This window comes from Dipodomys merriami, unplaced genomic scaffold (assembly GCF_024711535.1).
Source record: "Dipodomys merriami isolate MVZ:Mamm:240054 unplaced genomic scaffold, mDipMer1.0.p SCAF_21, whole genome shotgun sequence".
In the NCBI taxonomy this organism is placed as follows: Eukaryota; Metazoa; Chordata; class Mammalia; order Rodentia; family Heteromyidae; genus Dipodomys; species Dipodomys merriami.
In genome coordinates, this window is record NW_027203493.1 from 17,298,382 (window position 1) to 17,323,422 (window position 25,041).

The 25,041-nt window shown below is 44.5% G+C and overlaps 1 protein-coding gene across 1 annotated transcript; it reads left to right on the forward strand.

Annotated features, from left to right (window-relative positions):
• The first annotated feature begins 2,100 nt into the window (after positions 1-2,100).
• Positions 2,101-24,767, forward strand: Cd59 (CD59 molecule (CD59 blood group)). Its single transcript, XM_070032625.1, has 4 exons — positions 2,101-2,207; positions 14,204-14,288; positions 18,098-18,199; positions 22,707-24,767. Exons 2-4 carry the CDS (start codon positions 14,222-14,224, stop codon positions 22,919-22,921), a joined length of 384 nt encoding a protein of 127 aa, XP_069888726.1. The 5' UTR covers positions 2,101-2,207; positions 14,204-14,221; the 3' UTR covers positions 22,922-24,767.
• The last annotated feature ends 274 nt before the right edge of the window (positions 24,768-25,041 follow it).

A 25,041-nucleotide genomic window follows, 5' to 3' on the forward strand; every position in this document is an offset into this window, starting at 1 on the left:
TCTGGTTTCTGTCAGCTTGTTCTAACCTGTCTCAGTATGTTTATATGATTTTTGTTGCTTTGTTTTTGGCAGAATTGAAGTTCAAACTCAGAGCCTCTGCCTAGCAGCTGCTATGCCACCTGAATCATGTCCCCAGACGTCTTCTTTTTGTACTTTAGTTGTTTTTCAGGTTTGTGTTTTGGTCTAAAGAGTCTCATATTTGCTTTTTTGTTGTGTTTTGGTTTTGCCCTAGGCTGGCCTCATGCCCCTATCCTCCTGCATGGCTGGAATATCAGGTATACATGCTGCTGTGCCCCACTTATTGGTTGACTGGGCTGGCCTTGATCCACTATCCTTGTTATATCTGCTTTCCAAGTACTGGAATGACAAGTGTAAGCCTCCACAACTGGTACTTTTGGTGGCTTTTTTGTTGTTTGGTTGGTTTTTAACATGCAATAGAAATTACTATTAAGTATATTTTCCAGAAATACACTTACCAAAACCATAGATCATTAATAACACAGTGAATAACTTCCATTTGAAAGTATTTTGAAATACGACACATATGTATTTATGCCACTTTAAAAAAAAAAAAAAAGGATGTCCTTCTGTCCATGGAATGGCCTTTGTTGGTTGCTTCTTAGCTGGGCACACATGAAGTTACTTAAGCAGGAGGAAAAGTCTAAAGTAGCTCCTTCATTTGCTTTTATTGCAAATTTAAGGGTTAGAAGAATTTATAGGCCTCACAGATGAAAGGAGCTTCACATTTTTTAAACACTCAGTGTATAACACACAGGATTAATTGTGCTGTTTTAACAATGACACCATTGAAAAACTGAAGAACTCCAACCCAGCCATGGGCTGTTAGTGAACTTGTGAAAATCAGCACTGAGAGGTTCACATGGTACTTACTAGGCCTACAGGTGGTGGCCACATGTTCTTAGGGCAAGACTGAGGGGAATGAATGGAGAGGTTTATATTATCTTGCATTTGGTTAAAGATGCATTAAAAAAGGGACCCCTGGGCTGGGAAGGTGGCTCAGTGGTACAGTGCTTGCTTCGCATGCATGCGGCCCTGGGTTCAATTTCTCAGCACCACATAAACCGAAAAGGCTGGAAGTGGCGCTGTGGCTCAAGTGGTAGAGCGCTAGCCTTGAGCTGAAGAGCTGAGGGACAGTGCCCAGGCCCAGAGTTCAATCCCCACGACCGACAAAAAAAAAAAAAGGGAGGGGAGACCCCTGTTGTCTTCTTCAGCAACGATTCTCATCTTCTCCACTTTTTTTTTTTTTTTTTTTTTGGGTCCAGTCGTGGGGCCCGAACTCTGGGCCTGGGCGCTGTCCCTCAGCTCTTCAGCTCAAGGCTAGCGCTCTACCACTTGAGCCACAGCACCACTTCCGGCTTTTTTCCTTTTGCTTATGTGGTGCTGAGGAATCGAACCCAGGGCCTCAGGCATGCAAGGCAAGCGCTTCTACCACTGAGCCAACTTCCCAGCCCATCTTCTCCACTTTTGTTGTCGCTTCTGTTCTGGTACTGGGACTTGAACTGGGGCACTATCCCCTTAGCTTTAACGTTCAAGTGTGGCCCTACTTGAACTACACAGTCCCATTTCCGGCCTTTTGATGGTTAACTGGAGAAAAAAAAAATCTCACAGACTTTTCTGCCTGGCCCGGCTTTGAACCGTGATCCCCAGATCTCCTGGGTAGCCATCGGGCCCTGCTAGTACAGCGTTCTAGGTGGTAGTTCCTGTCCCAGCCACCATAAAGCTTTAAATGCGGAAGCAGTTTGTCTCGGGTTCAGCTATGGCCGAAGGGTATCTGGACCTGAGGGTGGGAAGAAAGTGTCCGGCCGCCGCGGGGCCGCAGGACTGGACAGACGGACGACGTGAGAACGTTTAACACAGGCTTTAGGAAACATTTTAACGTAATTTTTTTTCTTTAAAGTGGAGGGAATCCGAAGTCTTGCTACCTCCTTTCGGAAAGGACGGAATCTAGAGGAGGCTTCTGGGGGTGATGAGGGGTGGTAATCCGACCCTGGCTCCCGAGCAGTCGGAGGGAACCTGAACCGGGTCCGGGCCGAGTCCCTGGGAGACCTCGGGCGCGGCCGGGCCGGGCCGGGCCGGAGCCCCTCCCCTGGTGGGCGGAGCCTCGGCGGCCTCGGGAGCGGAACCAGCCCGCGGGACTCAGCGCACCAGTGACGCAGGTGCTGGCGGCCGGACGGTGGTAGGCGCAGGTAAGAGCCGAGAGCGGGAGGCGGCTTCGGACGCGCGCGCGGGGGCGCCAGGGTACCCCAGGCTTCCCTAGCCGGGGCGCCCCAACCTATTGTCATCGCGGGCCTGACAGGCCTAGCAGGGCGGCCGGGTGGGACCTAGCCGGGCCGCAGGCTGGCAGCTGCGCGGGGGCCCGGAGCCAGCGCGCTCCGTTCGCTTGTGTGCTGCGGCCTTTCCGTTCTCCATGCTGGGGCACCCGCTCCTCGCGCCCCGCGCTCCTGCCCGCACCGGGATCTCCAGGGGAACGCCTCGGGTGTAGGCGAAGACGTCGCGCCAGAACCCCAAGGGTTAAGAGCCCTGTGATCATCGCATAGATCTGGGCCTAAATTAGGAACAGCTTTATTTCTTTGGGTCAGCTTGGGCCTTAGTCTCCTTAGAGTCTGAAGGTCAGCTTTTAAATACGCTTTAAATATGTCGTTTTTACATATGTCTCATGATGTTCAGGCGCGCCACTGTTAAATAGCAGTAACACCGTTTAATCTCATTTTCTCAAGAGCAAAATAAGGGGCCCTGCTTCATACTGCAGCAGCTGTCAGGGCGAAATGACATGGTTCTAGTAAAGAGAACCGGGTAATGAGGAGAACCGTTAATTATTCAGGCATTCCGGATGTGAACTGGGGACCATGTTTGTTCCAGTTCAGAAGATCTGAGAAGACACACAAACCTCAGCCGCGGGGGTAGTGAGTCGGGGTGGGGGAGGTGGGGAAGGAGGGAGGGAGGTTACTGACAAATGTGGAGACAATGGGATGGTCATTTCTCATTTAGGCCTGGCAGGCTAAGAATGAGATCCCATATGAAAAACCAAACATATCCAGGGATGGAAGTTTTGGCAAACGTTGCTTCAAGGGAAAACATCCCATTTTACCCAGTGGTCTGGAAGTGAAAAGAGAAACTTTTAAATACAGAAAAAAGAGTAAAAGCTTTGGTCAGAGGGATTTTAGGGTGGGAGTGTCCAGAGGACAGGGTTTCTTCAGACAGCCAGGCACTCGGATCCCTAGAACAAGTTTCAGAGAGGCTTTGGCAGGGAAAACTGGCAGATCTGTGTGCTCTTGAGAGTTGTGGGTTGGTTGTCACTGACCCCAGGGCCGTGGGTGGCTGGGAGGGGCTCTTCATTGTGATGGTGGGGTTTTCTACTTGCTGATGCAGCTGTTGCTCTAAATTGTGTTGAGTACTTGCTACAGCAGGTGCAAAGGGGTTTAGGACACCAGGCCCTCACACACTGCTTACACTGGGTTATGTTAAGCCATTTATATGTCACCAAACATCCCGGGTGGCTTTTCCACCATCCTGTTGCCTTTGGACAGGTAATTTCATCCTCTTGTGCCTCTATTGATCTCCCATAAAATGAAGATATTAAGGTTTTTTGGTTTTTTTTTTTTTTTTTTTTTGGGTCCGGTCGTGGGGCCTGAACTCTGGGCCTGGGCGCTGTCCCTCAGCTCTTCAGCTCAAGGCTAGCGCTCTACCACTTGAGCCACAGCACCAGTTCCGGCTTTTTTCTTTTTGCTTATGTGGTGCTGAGGAATCGAACCCAGGGCCTCAGGCATGCAAGGCAAGCGCTCTACCACTGAGCCACCTTCCCAGCCCTAAGGTTTTGTTTTTAAGGATATGTCTAACCTTGAAGTTCGTCGGCTTCAAACAGTAACTTTTTACTCACAGTTATGTTTGAATCCCATGGAAACACTACTGGAAATATTCTCTTTGAAGCTCTGAGTCCTTGCTCATTCAGGCACTGGCAACACACAGTCCTTGTGACTGAAGGACCATGCCTGTACCGAGTTTACATATTTATAGTAACACCCTTAGATTTACTAGGCTCACTTAATTTATTTAAGCACTTCAAATACCATCCATAGGAATAACCAACTTAATGTTTGATTCCACTAAGCTCACGTGGCTGTCACTTGGTCCGGAGGTCCAGAGGTCCAGAGGAGTCGATGGAGGGAGATGCAGCCACCTTGCCAGGGCAGGCTGCAGCGGAGGGTCGTTCTGATGTGGAGTGGCCTTGCTCCGGGAGGCTGCCTCACCGGGTCTCTGCCGTTTTAGGCTGGCCCTTCATTCCTGGCTATGTCTGATTACCAGGGTTGCCTTGGTGAGGGCTTCGTTTCGAATCCAGTCTGGTGATCGATGAGGTCTGAGTTGGCTTGCCTCTGGCTGAGTGGTGATCAATGAGGGCTTTGGTGATTACTCTGCAGGCTCCCTGGGTGTGTCCTTTTTTTTTTTTTTTTTGGTTGGTCATGGGGCCTGAACTTGGCCTGGGCGCTGTCCCTCAACTCTTCAGCTCAAGGCTAGTGCTCTACACTTGAGCTACAGTGCCACTTTCGGTTTTCTAATGGTTTATTGGAGATAAGATTTTCATGGGGGGCTGGGAAGGTAGCTCAGTGGTAGAGTGCTTGCCTTGCATGCATGAGGTCCTGGGTTCGGATTCCTCAGCACCAGCAAAAAGAAAAAAAGCCGGAAGTGGTGCTGTAGCTCAAGTGGTAGAGTGCTAGCCTTGAGCTGAAGAGCTGAGGGACAGCGCCCAGGCCCAGAGTTCAGGCCTCACGACTGGACCCAAAAAAAAAAAAAAAAAAAGATTTTCATGGACTTTCCTGCCGGGGCTGGCTTGAACTGCAATCCTCAGATATCAGCCTCCTGAGTAGCTAGGATTACAAGTGTGAGCCACCGGCACCCGGCTTCCTGGGTGTGTCTTTATCTACCCATTCCATACTTCTAACTCCTAATTTTGCAGCTTAACATTTAATATTATGTCACAGCACACATACATTCACTATATTTCTATTCAATAGCCTACCATATCAATATTTAATGACACACTATATCAATATTTCATAATATTCACTACAACGCTCTAGTTTCCTTGTGAGATATCAGTTAAGGACCATTCTTAGGTTCTAGAAGCCACTTGTATTTATTTCTTGGCTCAATCTCCTGTCTTCAAAAATAGTGATATGGGTTTGTCTCACCTTTCAGGTCCCTGCCTCTCCCGTCTTCCTTTTAAGGACCCAGTGTAATAGGGAAGGCCAAATGGATAATCCAGAATAATCTCTGTAATTTTAGACTGTTTCACTTGTCATGAAAGGCTGCTTGTATCAACAGGATCCTGGAATAAAGTATGAGCCTCTTTGTGGGAGACAGAGGCATTGTGCTGCCCAAGGCAGTTAGTTGCTTTGTAAACTGATTCTCCAACCTGTTTCTTCTGCTAATGGAAAACAGAGACATTGACTTTATAGTATTGTTTTAAGGCTTAACTTCTTTCCTATGTCAGGAGCACCTAGCATAGAATCTGACCCTCACTACATAGATGTTAGCACAAACAAGGACTTGCCTAATGGCTTGCCTTTGGTGACATGTTGCAGTGGTGTAATCATTGGAACTCTGAAAAATAGAAGATACTCCTAATTATTTCATTAGCACTAACAGCTCCTTTTACAGACCTGCTGGGAAAGATGCTTTCACCCCTCCACCCATCTAAAGTAGTCTTGTTGGCTTGTAATCCCAACCCTTAGGAGGCAAAGGTAAGAGGATCATGAGTTCAAAGCCAGCCTGGGTTACATAATGAGTTCCCCAGGCTAACCTGTTATGCAAAGCCAGACCTTGTCTCAAAAAATAAAAGTACAGTGCCAGTGTAACCCAGTGAATCTCAGGCCTTTCAGATGACTCAGATGCCCAGTGAAATTGAGAGGCATTGTTCACCTTCTCCTTTACATAGCCTGGTGCCTGCTGTGTACCTGCTTCCAGTGGGCTCATAAATTACTACTGTTGGGATGGTAGGGAGGTGTAGGGGTCAAGGCTGAATATACCCACCAGGAAGTTCCTCAAGAACACCACTATTAAATAATATTTCATGTGCTAAGTGCTTTCTGATCAAGTTTTCCTGAGTTATTTATGCATTCTATATATGTGTGTGGAACATTAATTATATTTACATAGAATATGTGTAAAATGTTACAACATATTATATATAGCACAATAATATATACACTATAACATTATATATATATATTATTATATTCATCTATTTTAATTGATGTTTGGGAGGATTGAGTTATGGATGGACAGAACCATATTTTTGTTTTCCTATTTAGAACAATGGATTATAGGCTCACACTTCAATTTCTCCCCAAATATCCAAAATACTTGCTACCTAAGATGTTTTCAGCAACTTGATTTAAAAAAAAAAAATCAATATTAGCTTTTTAGCTTCCCCTTGCATCTTACTTAGGTGGATGGTACTGTCTTTTAGAAACAGCTATCCAACTTTGGTGCTTGACTTGAATAGGAATTATTAAATTAGAAAGATGCTTTAACGACTCAGAACCAGGTGCTAGTATCTCAAAGCCTGTAATACAAGCAACTCAGGAAGCTGAGATCTGAGGATTGAGGTACCCAGCCAGCCATGTCAGGGATGTCCATGACATTATTATTGCCAATTCACCAAAATGAGGAAAGTGGAACTGTGGATCAAGTAGTAGTATTTAGCCTTCAGTGAAAACACTCAGGAACAGCACCCAGGCTCTGAGATCAAGCCCCAGTACCAGCACAAAAACAGACATGCAAAATAAAAGATTGTAACAACCTGACTGAATCTCATAGTAAGAAACAGTGCTGGTTTGGGAAATTGCTTCAGATTCTTTCCCAATTCTGTTGGTGGTGGTGGTGGTATGGACATTCAGAAAGATAGTTGGTTTTTTTTAGCCCTCTCTCCCACAGTTGGCCTCTTCCTTTTTTTTTCCTTTCAGAACCTACCTTTGGAGTAAAGAGTCAGTAATTTGGGGTGAGGGATTGGAGAGGTGAATGTAAGGGGAAGCTAGTCTGACCCCAAGGACTCTTCTTTACCTCCGAAGACAAATTTCAATGGAAGTATTTAGATGGCCCATTTAGAAAAGCTGGGCAGGGCAGGGCAGGGCAGGATGGGGCATGGCTTGATAGGGCTTGGCAGGCTAGGCAGGGTGGAGTAGGATGGGGTTGTCACACTTGACGCTGTGGGAAAGAGGTTGTTAGTAGCTAGAGTGGAAGGGTGGAGAAGACAGTTACTTTACTTCTCTGAAGCAAAACCATCTGGGGAAAAAGCACCTGGCTGAGAGACAATTCTAATATTCCTAACCACAAGGGACCAGTTCACAGAAGGGAAAAGTGGGAAGTCAACATTTTTTTTTTTTTTATCACATCTTGAGGAAAGGGAAAATTGTCAAAAATGTTCCCACAAGGTCTGTTTTGTGAGCTGTATTATATTGTCTGTAGATAAAGTGTTTACTGAGTTTATAAAATTCAGAAAATTGACTCGTAAAATCTTGCTTTTGCTGTTGTTAATTTATCTCAGTAAGATCACACTGGCTCTCCAAAAAATAAAAAGCTTGTCAGGTTGGTTCATGATTGAGAGTGATCTTGTGGTTTTCTTTTGTCATCTGCAGGAATCTTTTTTGCAGCATCTCTGCTGTCTCTGCTGTCTGGGCATTTCCACCTGTTAGGGAGCATTGTCATCTTGACAAGGAAATAGCTTCCCAGATGTGCTGTCACCAAATGGCCTGTAATGGAGCAGTTAGGAGATGGCTAGTAGCATTGACTAGGAAGTCTGGGGTGCTCCACAGATCCTCTTCTGTCTCTGGAAATTGCATAGGAATTAAAAAAACAAAACAAACTCTCCTCCCTCTGTATATAACCTTCCTACTATTTGAAAACATTAAATGTCTCAGGTACACTTTTTCAGATAGCTCTGGTTCCTTCACCATGTATCCTCGCTTCCACAGCTATTCTTTTACTGTCCTTATATAAGAAAAAAAACAATCAGAAATGTGGTATCTTAATTAAAAACATTTCCATGTCTGAGCCCAGGACATATATCTCTATGTGTGTGAGTGTACATGTGCATATGTGCGTTACTGGGGCTCGAACTCAGTACCTCACACTTTCACTCTCACTTGGCATTTTTGCTCAAGGCTGGCGTTCTACCACTTCCCAACACAGCTTTTTTTTTTTTTGTCAGTTGTGGGGCTTGAACTCTGAGCCTGAGCGCTGTCCCTCAACTCTTCAGTTCAAGGCTAGCGCTCTACCGCCACAGTGCCACTTCTGGCTTTCTGGTGATTAATTGGAGATAAGAGTCTCACGGCCTTTTCCTGCCTGGGCTGGCTTTGAACTGTGATCCTCAGATCTCAGCCTCCTGAGTAGTAGGATTACATAAGCATGAGCCACTGGTGCCTGGCTCCAACACAGCTTTTTGCTGGTTTGCTTCAAATCATGGATGCTCAGATCTCAGCCTCCTAGGTAGCTAGGATTATCAGTGTGAGCTGATAATTATATGAGATTATAATAACTATTGTTATTTTGTGAAGCTCATTTGATAAATATTACTTTATATGATCAGAGCCACATAGCGGTTGTGCCTTTGTGTTCCTCCCCTGAGTAGCCTCCTCTAGTCTCACTATGTATGAATGCTTGAGTCTTGTACAGTTTATCATGTCCTGGTGTATTTTAGATTTAGCTTCTACACATAAGAGAAAACATGAACTGTTGGTCTCTCTGAGAATTATAGCTGTTTTTACAGTGGCTTTTATCTTGGTAGCTGGCAAACAGCCTTCTTACCTATTTCTCTTCATGGCTGCTTAGCTCTTTAGCATGGAACTGTACAATCAACAACTTATCTTCCTGTCATTGAACTGTCTGTCACTAACTTTTGCTCTTAAGTAATACTTGTATAGCCTTGACTAATGTTTTTACTCCTGTGATGAATAAGTGATTTTTCCTAATAAGGAATTTAGAGTCAAGCTAATGAGTCACCCAGAATGGAATCTGCCCTAAGACTAAGGCTAACTTCATATGTTCAGTCACCCCCACGGTATGTTCGGGTAAGCTAATTTGTGTTATTCTATGGGTCTTATGCACAATGATTTAGGACTGTTTCCTATTATTCAGTCTGCTCATCCTCAAAGGAGAAAGACTTGATTCTGTTTATCCTGAGGATTACTAGTTAGTAGTACATTTTTTGTGAGAACTTAACATCTGTGAGAACCACAGCAATATTATGTACATTGTCACCAACAAGGCCTAGTATGTTTAGATAAGGGAGTTGCTGGCACTCTCTAGGTGTGTCTGATTTCAGTGGAGAATTGTCACCATTTGTGGAACATCTTCCATTTTCAGAAAAAAAGTTGTTATTATTAAGTAGTTGTACAAAGGGTGGCTCCAATTTCACATACCATCTTGTCATTTTTTCAAAACATGGAAGGTGTTTTTAAACAAGGGTAGTTTTTAAAAAAAAGTTTTTTTCAAATTCTGAAACAGACTTAACCAAAAGATAAATGATACAGGACTGTTGCAAAGAAAACATTTATAATGTGCAGATTTTCCTGATATTTTGATTAGAAAAGTAATCGTGGGTTTGTGATAGACTTTCTAAGGAAAGGATAGCAAAACATAATGGATGGGGAAGAAAAAGTCATAAATCTTGCTGTGTTGAGGGGTCTGAGAATGAGTCCACCATTGCAGCTTTTTATTGAGGTGTTGCAGAAGCCGACCAGCTAGGGACGCAGTGTAGACTCAGGAGCTAACACTGTGACCCCGAGCATGGACAGAAGCTAGGCTTAGGAAGGCAAAAACCTCGAGCAGGTGCAAGCTGCAAAGTTCCAGTAATACGATAACGTCAACTTTTCGAAACGGGACTTTTACAATTGCATTCCTCAGTTCCAGGTAAGAGGTTATTGCATTCCTCAGTTCCTAGTAAGAGGTTAACTTCCTGACTCAGTTTCCTTGCTTGATCTAGGGGCTTTTTTTTTTTTTTTCCAAATTCTTTATTGTGATTAAGTGATTACATAATTTCCCAAATTTCACAGTATTGTGGGATAGTGATGCTTAGTTAAAGTCACAAACACATTGTAACTTTCATGGAGCAAATTGTCTATCATGGTCTATAACATTTATGAGTTCTATGAGCTTTGCAATACAGTTATTTCTTCCACATTGGGTGATATGTACATTTCTTTTGTTTTGCATAGCATCAGCTGTTACCTCTTTCCCAGTTAATAGCTGTTCATTCTTTTTTTTTTTTTTTTTTTTGATCGGTCGTGGGGCTTGGGCTTGGGCACTGTCCCTGAGCTCTTCAGCTCAAGGCGAGCGCTCTACTGCTTGAGCCACAGTGCCTCTTCCAGCTGTTCATTCTCGTTAGATTATTTGGACTTTGCCAGAAAACCACGCAGACATCCAAGTACAGAGAACAAAGAAAGGTTTATTGCTGGGAAGGGGGCCGGCAAGACCCCTTCTCACAAGGGAGAAGGGAGAAGAAGCGCCAACTATTGTCTGAGGTGACCTATACAACCTAGGAGGTCTAGAAGGGGCTAGGAGGTGGAGACCCTGGTGTGGACATGAGGGCCAGGGGCTTCATGATGGCAGACTAGGATTTATGGCTGCTGTCTAAATAGTAGACAAAGGGGTCCAGGGGTCTTGCAGCTGCTGAAGGTCACTCCAAGGGGCTCTTGTTGCTTTATATGTTGGTGGCTGCCCCAGAGAAGTGCCATCCCAAGGTAAAGGGGTTGGAGATTGATTATTTACTGCCTTTACTAAATGGCCTAGAGTTGCCTAGGAAGGGAGCATGCTAAGCTGTTGGAGGGGAAGAAGTGTAGTAAGCTATGGGAAGGGAGCTCATTTCGCTAACAGTTCTTGAGGGCATTTACGAAATACCTTATCTAAGGTCTGAGTCAGCTTGTCAATTAAGGCCCTGCTGTTACAAAAATCCAGGCCCAGTTGCAACAGTCTCACTACACTCCTTCTTGGAATGTGATTCCCCCCCCCCCATTCCTGTAGTCCATGTAACATCTTCATAATACCTCTTCTCAGAACAGACCCTACCTATGAATTCCCATAGTCTATGTAATGTAACCCATGTGAATGCCCCCTAAAATTCTGTTTAACTTCAGCCTACATCTTTCCCTGGCTGCTGTCTACATTCCTGCTTGGAGCAGCCTAGCAGGTCTGTCCCTCAATAAAGCCTTGAGCTTGTATCAGTCACTCTCACTTGCCTCTCATTTCTTAAAACTGATCAACCAAGCTGGGTGCCAGTGGCTCATACTGTAATCCTAGCTACTCAGGAGGCTGAGATTTGAGGATTGTGGTTCAAAACTAGCCCAGGCAGGAAAGTCCAAGAGACTCTTATCCCCAATTAACCACTAGAAAACTGGAAGTGGAGCTGTGGCTCTAGTGGTAGCCTTGAGCTGAAGAGCTCAGGGACAGTGCCCAGGCCCCAGGGTTCAAGCCCCATGACGGCAAAACACCAACACCAACAACAAAAAAACCGATCAACCATATGAACATACTCTGAGAAACTCATGTTATTTGTGGTGAACAAAGTCTTTTGATCCAAAACTTGGCATTGTCACACTGGTTACTTCCTTCCTCTGCTATCTTAGACTTTCTGTAGGATTTTTATTTTATTTTTTGGCCAGTTGTGGATCTTGTGGGTACTGTCCTTGAGCTCTTTTCACTCAAGGCTAGCATTCTGCCACTTTGAGCCACAGCTCCACTTCAGTTTTCTGTTGGTTCTTTGGAGATGAGTCTCACTGACTTTCCTGCCCAGGCTGGCTTTGAACCACCATCCTCAGATCTCAGCCTCCTAAGTAGCTAGGATTACAAGTGTGAGCCACCAACACTTTGTTTTCTTTTCTGGGACTAGGACTTGAATTCAGGGCCTCACACTCTTGCTGGGCTTTATCTACTCACAGTTGCTAGTACCGTTTAAACTATTCCTCCACTTCCAGCTTTTTGCTGATTGGTTAGAGATGTGTCTCCTATTTGTCTGCTCAGGCTGTCTCAGAATCACCATCCTCAGATCTCACTCTTACCATGGAGAATCAGCTTCCACGACTGCCAGGCAATCTTAGCTGAAGCTAAGACTTGATGCTTCTTCTCCCACCCAGAAAGCTGAATACTTCCTTAGATTTACTTTCTCTCCTGCTACCCACTGGCTTCTCCTCATCCCCACCCCAGTTTCTTCTTTGCTATTAGCATTAGAATTTCTCAGTGATACCAACACAAAGGAATACCTAGCAAAGAAATAGCAGAGCCACAAAGATTCAAGACCTTGTTCAGAGGCCTTCACACTAGACTCGGATGCCGGTGCCCTTCCTTGCATGGCAGTCTGTACTGTAGCTCATAGATTTGTTCTGCCAGTTCTTTCTCATTCACTTCAACACTTCATCACAGATTCCTTCTGGGTAAGAGATACTGTGTTATCACAGTGTTGTTTACGTCCGGGACTATCCTATGGGAAGTCTTTTGAATGCCCAGCAGGAGTCAGGAAGCTGCTTTCCTTCTACTTTGATGGCAATGCCAGACAGAATAGCTTTGTGTTGGAGGGGGCAGTATTGGAGCTTGAATTCGGGGTCATATATTTGTTATTCAGGAGCCACCCCTGAGCCATACCCACAGCCTTTTTGGCTTTAGTTATTTTTCTTGTAGAGTCTCATGTTTCATGTTTTTCTCCCCTGAGCCAGATGGATGGCAAACCTCCTAAACCTCCTATTTATTCTTCTGTGTAGTTGGGAAAACGCATTAGCCAGCACATCCAGCTTTTTTTCTTGTTGTTGTTACAATAAGTTCTTACTAACTTTTTTCCAGGCTGATCTCAAACTGTGATTGTCTCTATCTCTTTCTTCCAAGTGGCTGGAATTACAAACATGAACTACTATGTCCAGCACAGAAGTTTTTGTTAACTTTCAGAAAGTTTCTGAGTACCCTATCTGGTTATTTGGGGAGACTGCAGGTCATCACCCTCCTCTTCTTGCTGCACTCCCTCATCGTGGTCTTGAGCCCTAACCTGAGTCTACAGATCATCCTCTCTACCCAGAATCCTAGCATGAAGATCAAGCAGGAAGCTAGGAGAAAAGTGGGTGTGCTCTGCTTATAAGGGATGGCCACACTTCTCCCAAGCCTCAATATTTCTCTTGACTTCTCGGATTTGGGAGATGGCCCTGTAGTCTCAGGGAACTCTGGACGCCCAGCCTAGAGGAGGGCACTTAGCTCACTTGATCTCCAGCCCCAGTACTGTCTGTCAGGCCTGAGTGCTGGCCTATGGGCTCCCAAAAGCTCTCGCTTCCATATTTCAGGATAGGCACAGGAGTGGAGGGCGGGGATAGGAGACTTTATAGGTTTGAAACAAAACCTCCCATGCTATTGGCTGAAAGGAGGGCTTCGGCCTATAGCTTTCTTCTTGCCTGCTACCTATTACTGCACATTAGTCATTTGTATAATGAGACTAAACATTGAAATTACCCACAAACCTCCCTTTCCTTCCCTAAAGTGAGTAAGGCATGTCCCTGTTATGGGTCTCTGTGCTGGTGCTTTCCTGAGGTCCCCTGTGGCCCCCTTAGTGGCCTGGCCTGGGGCAGGAGCCCCAGAAGAGAGGACAGAAGAGCAGGAGGTGCTCTTGAATTAATTTTAATTGATTAATTAAAATTTCCTCTTAATTTTCTCTGCTACTGGTTTATTTTATTTTTTGGATAGGGCATGGGTAGAGCAGGAAGCAGGAAAGAGTTAGAAATACAATCAGCAGCTTAAAATACTGAAGATTTTGGTGTGGCGGAATATATTTTATCGACTGCCTATGTTGTGCTGGGAATGGTGCCAAAACTCATCTTCATTGGGCTACACAGCCCATATGGGGAAGACAGTAGGAACTGGGTTTATTCAATGGTACGTGGCTACAGTGGGTTGAAGCTGGCTAAATCTAGTGAGCTTCAGTTGTCTACCTCACAAAGATGTGTATTTCTTGTAAGTAGGCCTTCAGGCAGGAGGAAGAGACTAGCACAGACATACTGAGTGTACTCTCTTCTGGAAATTTCCTGTTTGTTTTGCGTGTGTTAGCCCCCCTGTCCAAGTTTCCCAAAGGCCCTCTTGATCTCCTGCTCTCAATTTTGTACATAACTAGCAAGCACATTATTGTTCCAGGACAACTTTTCTTGTCCCTTTTTTCCAGGCTTTGTGACCAGACACAATGAGAAGTACAGGAGGATTTGGCCTGCTCAGCATCCTGCTCATCCTGGCGGTCCTTTCACACTCAGGTATGTGGTCCAGAGTGTCTGGACAGGGGTGTGGATTACCTAAGTTGCCTTGGCCATTCGCTTCCTTTCTTTTAGGGACCTGGGAGACTAAGCTGATGCCACTGGCTTCAGTTTCTGCCCCAGTCCCTTTTTTAGTCCTTGCTTTGGTTCTTTTGCTTCCAGTGTGTTCTAGGCCCAGGGTTGTGTAACATTTCTGTGTCCTCAGTGGGACACCTTGAGGTCATCTTGAATTACAGGGCTGCTCTATGCACAGGGCAGGAGCTTGGGTATAACCCAATCATACCCATTATAGCTTGGGGAATCCAGTGGATGCTACCCTTAGACAGGCGCGCTGCACTCAGTCTTCTGAGCCCTGTCCTTCTGCCCAGTAGCTCTCCTGTACTGCAGTGATGCTCATAGAGGAGGCAGTAGCAGCTAAAGACACTAAGGCTTATAACACTGAAAGTAAACGTTTTACGTGCGCTTGCTTATGAATCACTGTGCCAATCTAATGGAATCAGTACAGATCACAAGACTAAGGTCACAAAAAAATTAAATAACTTCTAAAAGAATGTCCAGAAATGGAATGCCAAAATGTGAGCCCAGCTTGGCGCCAGTGTTCCTGGGTTTCATCTCTGCTTCCCGTGGGCCACCCTTCCCGTGGGCCACCCCTCCCATGCTGGGCATCGTTCCTCGGGTTTCTACAGGAAGTTGTCTAAGTCTTGGTCACCAGATGACTTGCTTTGCTTCCAGATTTATTCTGCTTTTGTGATGTGATTACAGCATCCTGGTTGCTACTGACTTATTTAATTTTATTTGTTTGAATGGGGGATGGTAGAGAAGCAAACAGGAAAGAATTAGAAATACAATGAGCAGGATTGGGAAGGTGACTCAGTGGTAGAGTGCTTGCCTTGCATGCCTGAGGCCCTGGGTTCCATTCCTCAGCACCACATAAACAGCAAAAACAGGAAATAGCACTGTGGCTCAAGTGGTGGAATGCTAGCCTTGAGCTGAAGAGCTCAGGAACAGTGCTCAGGCCCAGAGTTCAAGCCCCACAAGAGCACACTTGAACTCTCCTCCTTCCCCCCCATTCTCTCTCTCTCTCTCTCTCTCTCTCTCTCTCTCTCTCTCTCAACTTTTTTTTTTAAATCACCACTAGTGTTCTACCGTTTGAATCACATCTCCATCTTTTTGCTGTTTAATTAGAGATAAGAGTCTCCTGGATTTGTATGCCTAAGTTGACTTCCAGTTACCATTCTTAGCTCTCAGATCTCAGCCCCCAAGTAGCTAGGATTATAGGCATGAGCCATTGGCACCTGGCCTCTTTCTCTTTTTGAAAAGAAAAAATAATACTAAATCATGACTCCTTGCCTACCTTCTGTGCATTCTAGTCAGAGTAGGCTGTAGTGTTGTCCGCCTGTGTTTTCTCCATTCTCCATTGCATATTCCTGAAATTGCAAAGCTCATCACTTCTTGTTTCTGGAAGTCTGCTGCTCTGTGAAAGGTCTGGGGCGGGGCACTTGGGTCCCAGAGAATTGAGATGTGAAGCATGGACCTGTGTGTGCACATAAGAGACCTCCTTTGCTGCTGCCTAGAACTCTGAGGGGCCTCTGGGGGGATTTCCATGACAGGCCAGTGTGCCCTAGGCAGAAACATCTCATAGCCAGAAAATGGCATTTAACACTTACAGTTTCTTCCTTGAACCTGGGAAAGGACACCCAGGAACTGGTGGTTCAGGTACTCCACCCCACTTAGGAGCCACAATATCATCATCCACGAACGCATTCCTTGTCTTTGACTTCAGTTTATACCCACAATCTGTACTGTTTCCTTCTCTTCCCCATTCAAGGCAGTTAAAAAGCTATCTTGGTTAAACCAAACCTGAGTTTTAAAACTAACAGTCTGGGTGTGAGTTTCACCTCCATCATATAGTAGCAATATGTCCATGGACATGCTAGTTAACATTCTCATTTTCTCTTGCAAACTGGGGATTGTGTTCCTTGACCCCACCACACAATTCTACAAAGAGGCCAGTATGTAGTGATTCACATTTGTAATCCTGGCTACTCAGGAGGCAGAGATTGACAAGATCATGACACGAGGCCAGCTGGGCAAAAAGTTAACAAGAGCCCACTTCAATAAATGGAGGCAAACCCCCCCGCAGAATCCCATTTGAAAAGTAAGGCTTAAAGGGCTGGAGCATGGCTCAGTTGGTATAGAAGTAAGTTCAAATCCAAGTTAAAAAAAATTCTATGAATAGCTTAGTTAGTACCTGGGTACTCAGTTAGTACACTGGAACACTAAATAAATGTGTTAGCTATGGATTATTTCTGCTCCACAGAAGTTCTAAACGTGGGCCTTGATTCCAATCACTCTTAATGAGTGCTTTTTTTTTTTTTTTTTTTTCAAAAACTGACCCTCAAGTAGCCTAGGACAACCTCCACTTCCCCCATTCTTTGTTTTTCTTCATAAGTATGTACACAGACCTGGCACATAGAAGGGACTGGAGAGAAAAGGGGTACTTGTTCCTTTTATTGTGCTCCCCTCCTGCTCAGGGATGGCTAATGCTGACCCATGGATGAACAAGCAGATCTGCCTGACAGAATCCCTGCCCACAGGCTGGGGCTGGCCCTGGCTCTATCCCTTTATATAAAGCTGGATCTACTTGGAAGGTCACTTCATCTCTCCAGGCATCTCCCTTGCCAACTGAAAACAATGTGGGCAGGGAGTTATATTGATGTTTCAAGGGGCTAATCTACAGCCTTCCCAAATCAATAGGTCTTCTGCTTGTTTGAATTTTGTACCTAGAAAGACAGGATGAAGGTACAACAAGGAGCCTGGCACCTATGTTCAGACCTGAGGCCTTTCTTTCTACCAGACTTCAGGCTCCAAAACCTATACTTGGAACCACTTGGTGGTTCACACTTGTAATCCTAGATGCTCAGGAGGCTGAGATCTGAGAATTGAGCCAGCCTGGGAAGATAAATCCAAAAGATTCTTATCTCCACAATTAACTAGCAAAGCACCAGAAGCAGAAGTGTGGCTCGTAGCAAAGCACCAACATTGAGTGAAAAGAACAAGCAAGCAAGAGTTCAAGGCACCTAGTTCAAGTCCCCATACTGGCACCAAGCCAAAATAATAATAATAATAATAATAATAATAATAATAATAATAATAATAATAACATTAACACTCAGATCCTTTAGAAATGTGAATGAAAACCTCACACAATCACTGTAGATAAAGTCATTGCAGTCACTATGGGTAAAGTCTTTATTCCTTGTCTCTGCTATCACCGACATGAGCCACTGCTTGGCCCTAAACCCCCTCCATTCTTTTCTGCAGTCTTTTCTTCAGCATTTCTTTTACTGTTTTTGTGGGGGATTTTTCTTCTCCTGGGTGAGTTCATTTTTCTTTGCAAAATCCAAGGATCATAAACCATCCCAAAGCCAGATAATCTTGCTGTCACCAAAATGTGTTCTGATTTCAAAGACAAAGATGGCATTCTGTGAGATCTTGAACATTGTGGCTAGTTTTGTTTCCTCTACCCCCACCCCCACCCCAAGTTTCTCTTTGCCCAGGCTGGATGCCATAGGTGTTCACTTGTTTCCTCAGAAGTAATTGGTTGGCTATGAACTTCCTAGTGGGGATGGTTACTATGTCATGGTAATGGTGACTGACCATCAGGCAGCCAGGAAAGAAGAGAGCTGACCGTGCTTCTAGAGGTAGTGAGCTCTGTTCTCCCCACCTGGGATTAAGTCACTTTATGGTTCTTTTGTTCATTTTGTTGATGCTTAACACATTCTGATAAGCTTTCTTCCTGATTCTAGGTTTTAGCCTCCGCTGCTACAACTGTCCAAGCCCAGTTTCAGACTGCAACATAAACATGACCTGTCCATCTAACCTTGACACATGTCTCTTTGCACAATCTGGTAAGAGCATCCCTGACCCCTGTCCTCCTACATGCTACCAGGGATGAGGACCTCAGAAATGTGGGCCTTTCTAATTCTTGTTCAACTTGTATGCAATAAGTAATAGCTACCATTTGTAAGTTCCAGCTGCATATTGGACACATTCCATATTTTTTTAGGGTATGTGTATGTGTGTGATACTCAAGTTTGGTTTCAGAGCCTTGTGGTAGCAAGGCAGATGCTTCACCACTTGAGCCAGCCCTTCAGCCCATTTCTGTACATTAAAAAAAAAAATCTAGTCCTGGGGCTGGGAAGGTGGCTCAGTGGTAGAGCGCTTGCCTTGCATGCCTGAGGCCCTGGGTTTGATTCCTCAGTACCACATAAGCAAAAAGAAAAAAGCCGGAAGTGGTGCTGTGGCTCAAGTGGTAGAGTGTTAGCCTTGAGCTGAAGAGCTGAGGGACAGCGCCCAGGCCCAGAGTTCAGGCCCCAGGACCGGACCAAAAAAAAAAAAAAAAATGTAGTCCTTCTCACCTACCTCCCATTGGTCTTTTATTCCTATATGACCCCAAACAAACAAACAAAAAAACAAAAAGAAGTTAGAGGCTCTGATTAAACAATAGATCCTAGTCAGGTCATTCATTCAGGATTTGAATATAGAAAGCTATCTGATTGCATAACTTGTTTTTAACAGTGACACTGTTCTGTCTCCCAAATTTCTTAGAGCCTTCTGTGTGCCAGGGCCTGAACTGGAGGGCTAGGGATGTAAAGATAAAGGACATGTATAAAAAAATTCTGACAGTGACCTGTGTGGCTGTCTCAAATGACTCTTATCTTGGTCTCATTCCATGAGGCATCTAGTACTTCTAAAGTCCTGAAGGGCCTCAAGCTCAGAAGACAAGGCTAAAGGGGAAGGGGAATCCTGGGAGAGGCAACCACAGGTGCCCAGTTGAGGTGGGCTCAGAGAGCAGAATGTTCAGAAGTGGGCATTGGGGTGTGCTGGTATACACTACATTAAAATACAATACAATCTCCATTTCCATAATTGCTATTAAAATAGAGGTTAGCACATAGTAGAGGAAGGAAAAACCAGCAACAGTTTTACTAGGAGTTTGAATAGATGTGTAATACCAGTAAGACAAGCCAGTTTCTTAAGGGTGGTCTTGTGTATAAAGATAAAACTCCCAGGCCTACATTTTTGGTCATTACTTTTTTCTTTTTTCTTTTTTTGCCAGTCGAGGGGCCTGAGGCTTGAACTCAAGGCCTGGGTACTGTTATTGAGCTTCTTTTGCTCAAGACTAGCACTCTATCACTTGAGCCTCAGAGCCATTTCTGGCCTTTTCTGTTTATGTGGTACTGAGGAATCAAACCCAGGGGCTTCATGCATGCTAGGTAAGCACAATACCACTAAGCCACCTTCCCAGCCTTTGGCTTACATTTCTAAGAGATAAAAATGAAAAGCTTCTTCAAGGTTGTTATCCTCCCTACCACAGATTCTTCCCAGTACCAGTATCAAGGAATTGTGAAAATGTCAGATAAACTCATCAAGACTTGGGGGAAACCCACAGGTTCAGAAAAAACCTGAAAGAAAGAGGATTCATTTCCCTGGAACAGAGAAATCCTTTCATATGCATAAAGCCCCATTAGAATGTGTTTAAAAACCAGGAATAGCTGGTAATTTTGCTATGAACTCCTGGAATGCAGCTAAAATTCCAAGCTCTACATGTAAAGTTCTTGATTCTGCAGGGGACAGTCCCTTCCCTCCACCAAGAACCATTTGTTAACTCACTGCAAATGAAGAAAGTACATTAATGCTGCTCAGCAGGACATACTAATTTTCTCCACAAATATTTGATCACTGATTGTGTGTATGAGTTGGTAGACACAGGTAGTTTTGTTTTGTTTTTGTGTGTGTGAGAGAGTTGGGGGCTTAAAGTCAGGACCTGGGTACTGTCCTTGAGTTCTTTTACTCAAGGCTAGCACTCTACCACTTTAAGCCACAGCTGTACTTCCAGTTTTCTGGTAGTTCATTGGAGATGAGTCTCATGGGGACTTTTCTGCCCAGGCACACTTCAAACCACAATCCTCAGCTCTCAGCCTCCTGAGTAGCTAGGATTATAGATGTGAGCCACTGGTACCTGGCTTTTGTTGTTGTTGTTCTTGCTCATCTGTCTCTCTGAGACGACTCAGTGCAGAGTATAATTTCCAATCGTGGAGATGGAGCTGTTGAATGAGTGAGGATCAGAGTAGCAGTGAGGCGTTCTGACATCAGTTCTACCATCAGTCAGGTCTTCTCACCCATGCATTACCCCTGAAATGTGTATGCTGGGTACTAGACCTAAGTCTAGATCGTCTTTCCAGCTCTCACATTTTGTGGTTACATATCTGAATTGTTAAGCTTTTTAAAAAAGTTAATGTAAACAACCATGAAGCAGCCCTATCAAGATGGCTAAAATCCAGAACACTGACATTAGCTGCTGGTGAAGATGTGACACAACAGGAACTGTCACTTCTTACTCCTAGTCATGTAAGATGGCACAGCCACTTTGATGACAGTTATGAGCCCTCCTTATCTGTGGGCTTCAGCCTAACAACTGTTGATACAGGAGAATGTATATAGGTTGCATACAAATGCCATAGCATTTAAGGGACCTAAGGGATATAGGCTTCCTTAGATTTGGGTGTCCACAGGTCCTGAAGACAGTCCTCTGGATATCAAGGGGTGACTTCGGATATTCTGGCCTTACAGCTGATATTAACAGAACATCTAAATCCTCCTCTAGATCTGAATCAGGTTAGCCTGGAAGAGGCAGAGTGCAGATCACTTGATTCAGATGCACAAGGGGAAATCACTTGAGACACATTTTCCCTCCACTTTATGTAGAATGGGAATGCTTAACCTCTGTGATCTCTTAGGGTCAGTTAGAAGAGAGAATGAGTATGATAGTGTTACATGAAGTCTAGAAGAAAGGGAGGTGTTCATTGCTAACTCAGTGATCACTTACTGGCCTTCCCGTAGTATAAACTATGCTAAATATACTTAAGAATCTTGAAAGGAGCCTTTGATGACAGTGACAAAGTAGCCATTCTGTGATGGTATTGTGAATGAGGGCCACATTTAAGGAACGCATGAAGGCAGTCACAGACTGTTGATGTAGGTAGACTTGAACCACGTCTTTCAAAACCATGTGGAGCTGGGCACCAGTGGCTCACACTTCTAATCCTAGCTACTCAGTGTTAGGTTTTTAAAAAGAGGTAGCCGAGTAAGAACCGCACCACGCACGTGGTATTTAGGTAAGGGGTTTATTCAGTAGACCTGCTGGGACCAGGCAAGGTTGGCACTCCACGTGGCTGGGAAAGGCCTGGGAATGAGATAGAGGTGGGAAGAGAGGAAAGAGAGAGAGAAAAGAGCCAGAAAAGAGCAGAGAGAAGGGTAAGAACAGTAGCACTCACGTGGTATTCAGGTAAGGGGTAGACCTGCTGGGACCAGGCAAGGTTGGCACTCCACGTGGCTGGGAAAGAGAGAGAGCAAGAAAAGAACAGAGAGTGAGCTAGAATAGAACAGAGAGAGCAAGAAAAGAGCAGCAAGAGCAAGAGCAAGAGCAAGAGCAAAAGCAAGAGCAAGAGAGTGTCTGGACCTGGGTTAGGCCTTATGTAGGGTATGGGCGGGGAAAGGTGTGGCCACATCAAATTCAGATGTGACCTCAGCGGATGCAGATGTGACCTCTTCCAGGTGTCCCAGTTGCCTAGGTAACGCAGGTACTGGGTGGAGACTTTGCTGCGAGGAGGGTGGAGTCTGCTGGCCATCCAGGAGCGGACCTTACACTCAGGAGGCTGAGATCTGAGGATCCTGGTTCAAAGTCTAGCCCAGGCATGAAAGTCCATTGAGATTTTTTTTATCTGCAACTAACCACCGAAAAATGGGAAATAAAACTGTAGCTCAAGTACTAGAATGTCAGCCTTTAGTAAAAAAGCTAAGAGACAGTGCCTATTAATTAGCCAAATTGGAGATCATATTGAACAAGATATACTAAGCTCAAAAAGCCAAACTATTGCATGTTTTTTCTCATTTATGCAATCTGTATCTAAGATGATGATGATGATGATGATGATGATGGGTGATGGGTGATAAACGAGAAAGGGGTGTCTGGGAAGATAGCTGGAAAGGATACTAAGTGAGTAAAGAAGCTCTCTCTCTCACACGCACGTGCACACGCGCGCGCGCGCACACACACACACACTCTCTCTCTCTCTCTCTCTCTCTCTCTCTCTCTCTCTCTCTCTCTCTCTCTCTCTCTCTCTCTCTCTCTCTCTCTCTCTCTCTCTCTCCTGGCTCTAATGAAACTTTGGTCTTATGGGAAAGTTTCATTTAGAGGTATGTCATCACATCTTTTCATGATCACCTGGCTGACTCTTCTTGCCTAGACCTTTCTCCTTCCACAGGATAAGTTCTAAGAGGTAGAATGTAAAGGCCATGGAGGCACAGAACTTTCCCCATGTGATTTCTTACCCCTTGTATGTCTCTCCACAGGGCCCCGCATCTATCGCCACTGTTGGGCATTGAGGGATTGTACTTTTGACTTCATTTCCAACCGAATGGGAGAGTCTGAGATCCAGTACAGCTGCTGCCAGGAAGACCTTTGTAACCTCAAACTCAAATCTGCTGGGGTAGCAGCCACCTTATCAGGGAAGCTGGTGTTGCTGGCAGTCCCATTTCTGGCAGTAATGTGGAACCTTTGTCTCTAATGAAACAGCAGAGCAGGAATTTCCTAAGCTCCTCCACTTTCCTGTCTTCCCATTTTCTTACTGCTGCTGCTGCACACTAAAGCCTTTATTGTTTTTCCATTGGATGTTGTTGAGAAAGAATAGAACTAGCTTGAACACCTTTGATCAGAGAAAAGGATCTGAGAGACTTGAAAGACCTTGTCCTGCATTCAGGATAGGAGTGAAGATAGAGGAGTAACCTGAAGAGATTACTTCTCTTCATCCTCTACTTGTTCCCTGATTCCTGAATGTAGTTAAATAGTATAATCAGTATTAGGGAGAATGGGGAGACAATGGATATTCTTTCCAACATCCTCTGTCACATAAAATTCTTTCATCAGCCATGTGCCAGCAGCTTATGCCTGTAATCCTAGCTACTCAGGAAGCTGAACTTCTGAAGATTGCAGTTCAGAGCCAGCCTGGGCAGGAAAGTCTGTGAGCTTCTTATCCCTAAATAACCATCAAAAAGCCAGAAGTAGAGTTGTGGCTCAAGTGGTAGAGTGTCAGCCTTGAGTGAAAAACCTAAGAGTGCCTAGGCTCTGAGTTCAAGCCCACATATCAGCACAAACAAAAATGAAGCAAACTTTTTGGCATGCAAGCATGCCAAAATTTCTAGGTATGGGATGTCCAAAAGCTGTAGACTAAGAACTAGACCCAGGAACATGAATGTGCTAAACCACACCCCTAGCCTACGCAATAAGATGTTTAATACAGAATCCCTTGCTTTGTCTCCGCCAGAGTATGGGTAGGGAAGGAGGATATCTTATCTAAATGGCAGTGCATAGAAATACAAGATCTGTCTCTAGAGAGTTCCCCATGGCTGAAATTTGAATGTTCCCGTGTCTCCATATTTTGTATGGGCTTTGCTGTCTTTCACTTAAAAAAAAAATTAATTGCCTAAACTAATGGTGTATTAAAGTTATACTCCCTCTTTTTGATTTTCTTGAAAAAGAGATTACCACACATAAAGAATAAACGTTCTACGCAAAGGGACAGGGAGTATTAAGTGCACTTACTTCAAATGTATTAGGAGGAATTCCCTTGTGTGGTTCTAGAATAAGTGTTTATAGAAGCCCAGGCACTGATGGCTCATGCTTATAATCCCAGCTACTCAGGAGGATCCCAGTTTGAAGCCAGCCTGGGGGAAGTCTTCAATTAATGAACAAAATGCTGGACTGAAAGCATGGCTCAAATGGTAGAGTACTAGCCACGAGCAAAAAAAAAAGCAAGCGCAAGAAGCCCAAGTTCAAGACTCCTGGTACCAGCACAAAACACAACAAATCATATGGGCTGCTATTCAGGACTTCCAAATGTTATCATTACTAGCAACAGATATGTGAACATATTTTGCCTGATGGTATTTAGTTTACTGACTTCTGGCTGATTCAGCATAGATTATATAAAATAGATGTATAGGGATTACTATCAGTCACAAATGTTGAAGTTTTTGACAGCTCTGTTTCCTCAAAAAAGAAGTTTTTCCTTCTCCCTGTGTCTCCTGGTAAATAATCTTCCAGACTTAAACATTTGTATTCTTATGATCATATCAGTATTTAACAGATTAATGATAATGTTTTTTGCATATGAGGGAAGGAATTTTGATTTTTTGAGACAGGATCTGACTATGTAGCCCAGGCTTTCCTGTAACTCACCATCCTGCCTCAAGCCCCCTGAGTCTTAGGATTACAGGCATATACCACAGTACCAAGCTAAACAAATACCCTAAAGATCTCTGATATAATCTGCTGTACAAACCAAATGCATATGTAATCTCTTAGATGACAATGCAGTAATTTGCTTTTCTGAAAATAAAATGTAATGAAATGGATGAGTGTGGTTATTGTTCTGAAGGATAACAGCACACACACATACATACTTTTTTTTTTTTTTTGGTCGGTTGTGGGGCTTGAACTCTGGGCCTGGGCACTGTCCCTCAGTTCTTCAGTTCAAGGCTAGTGCTCTACCACTTGAGCCACAGTGCCACTTCTGTTTTTCTAGAGGAGATGAGAGTCTCAGGGACTTTCCTGACTGGGCTGGCTTTGAACCTTGATCCTCAGATCTCAGCCTCCTGAGTAGCTAAGATTATAGGTGTGAGCCACCAG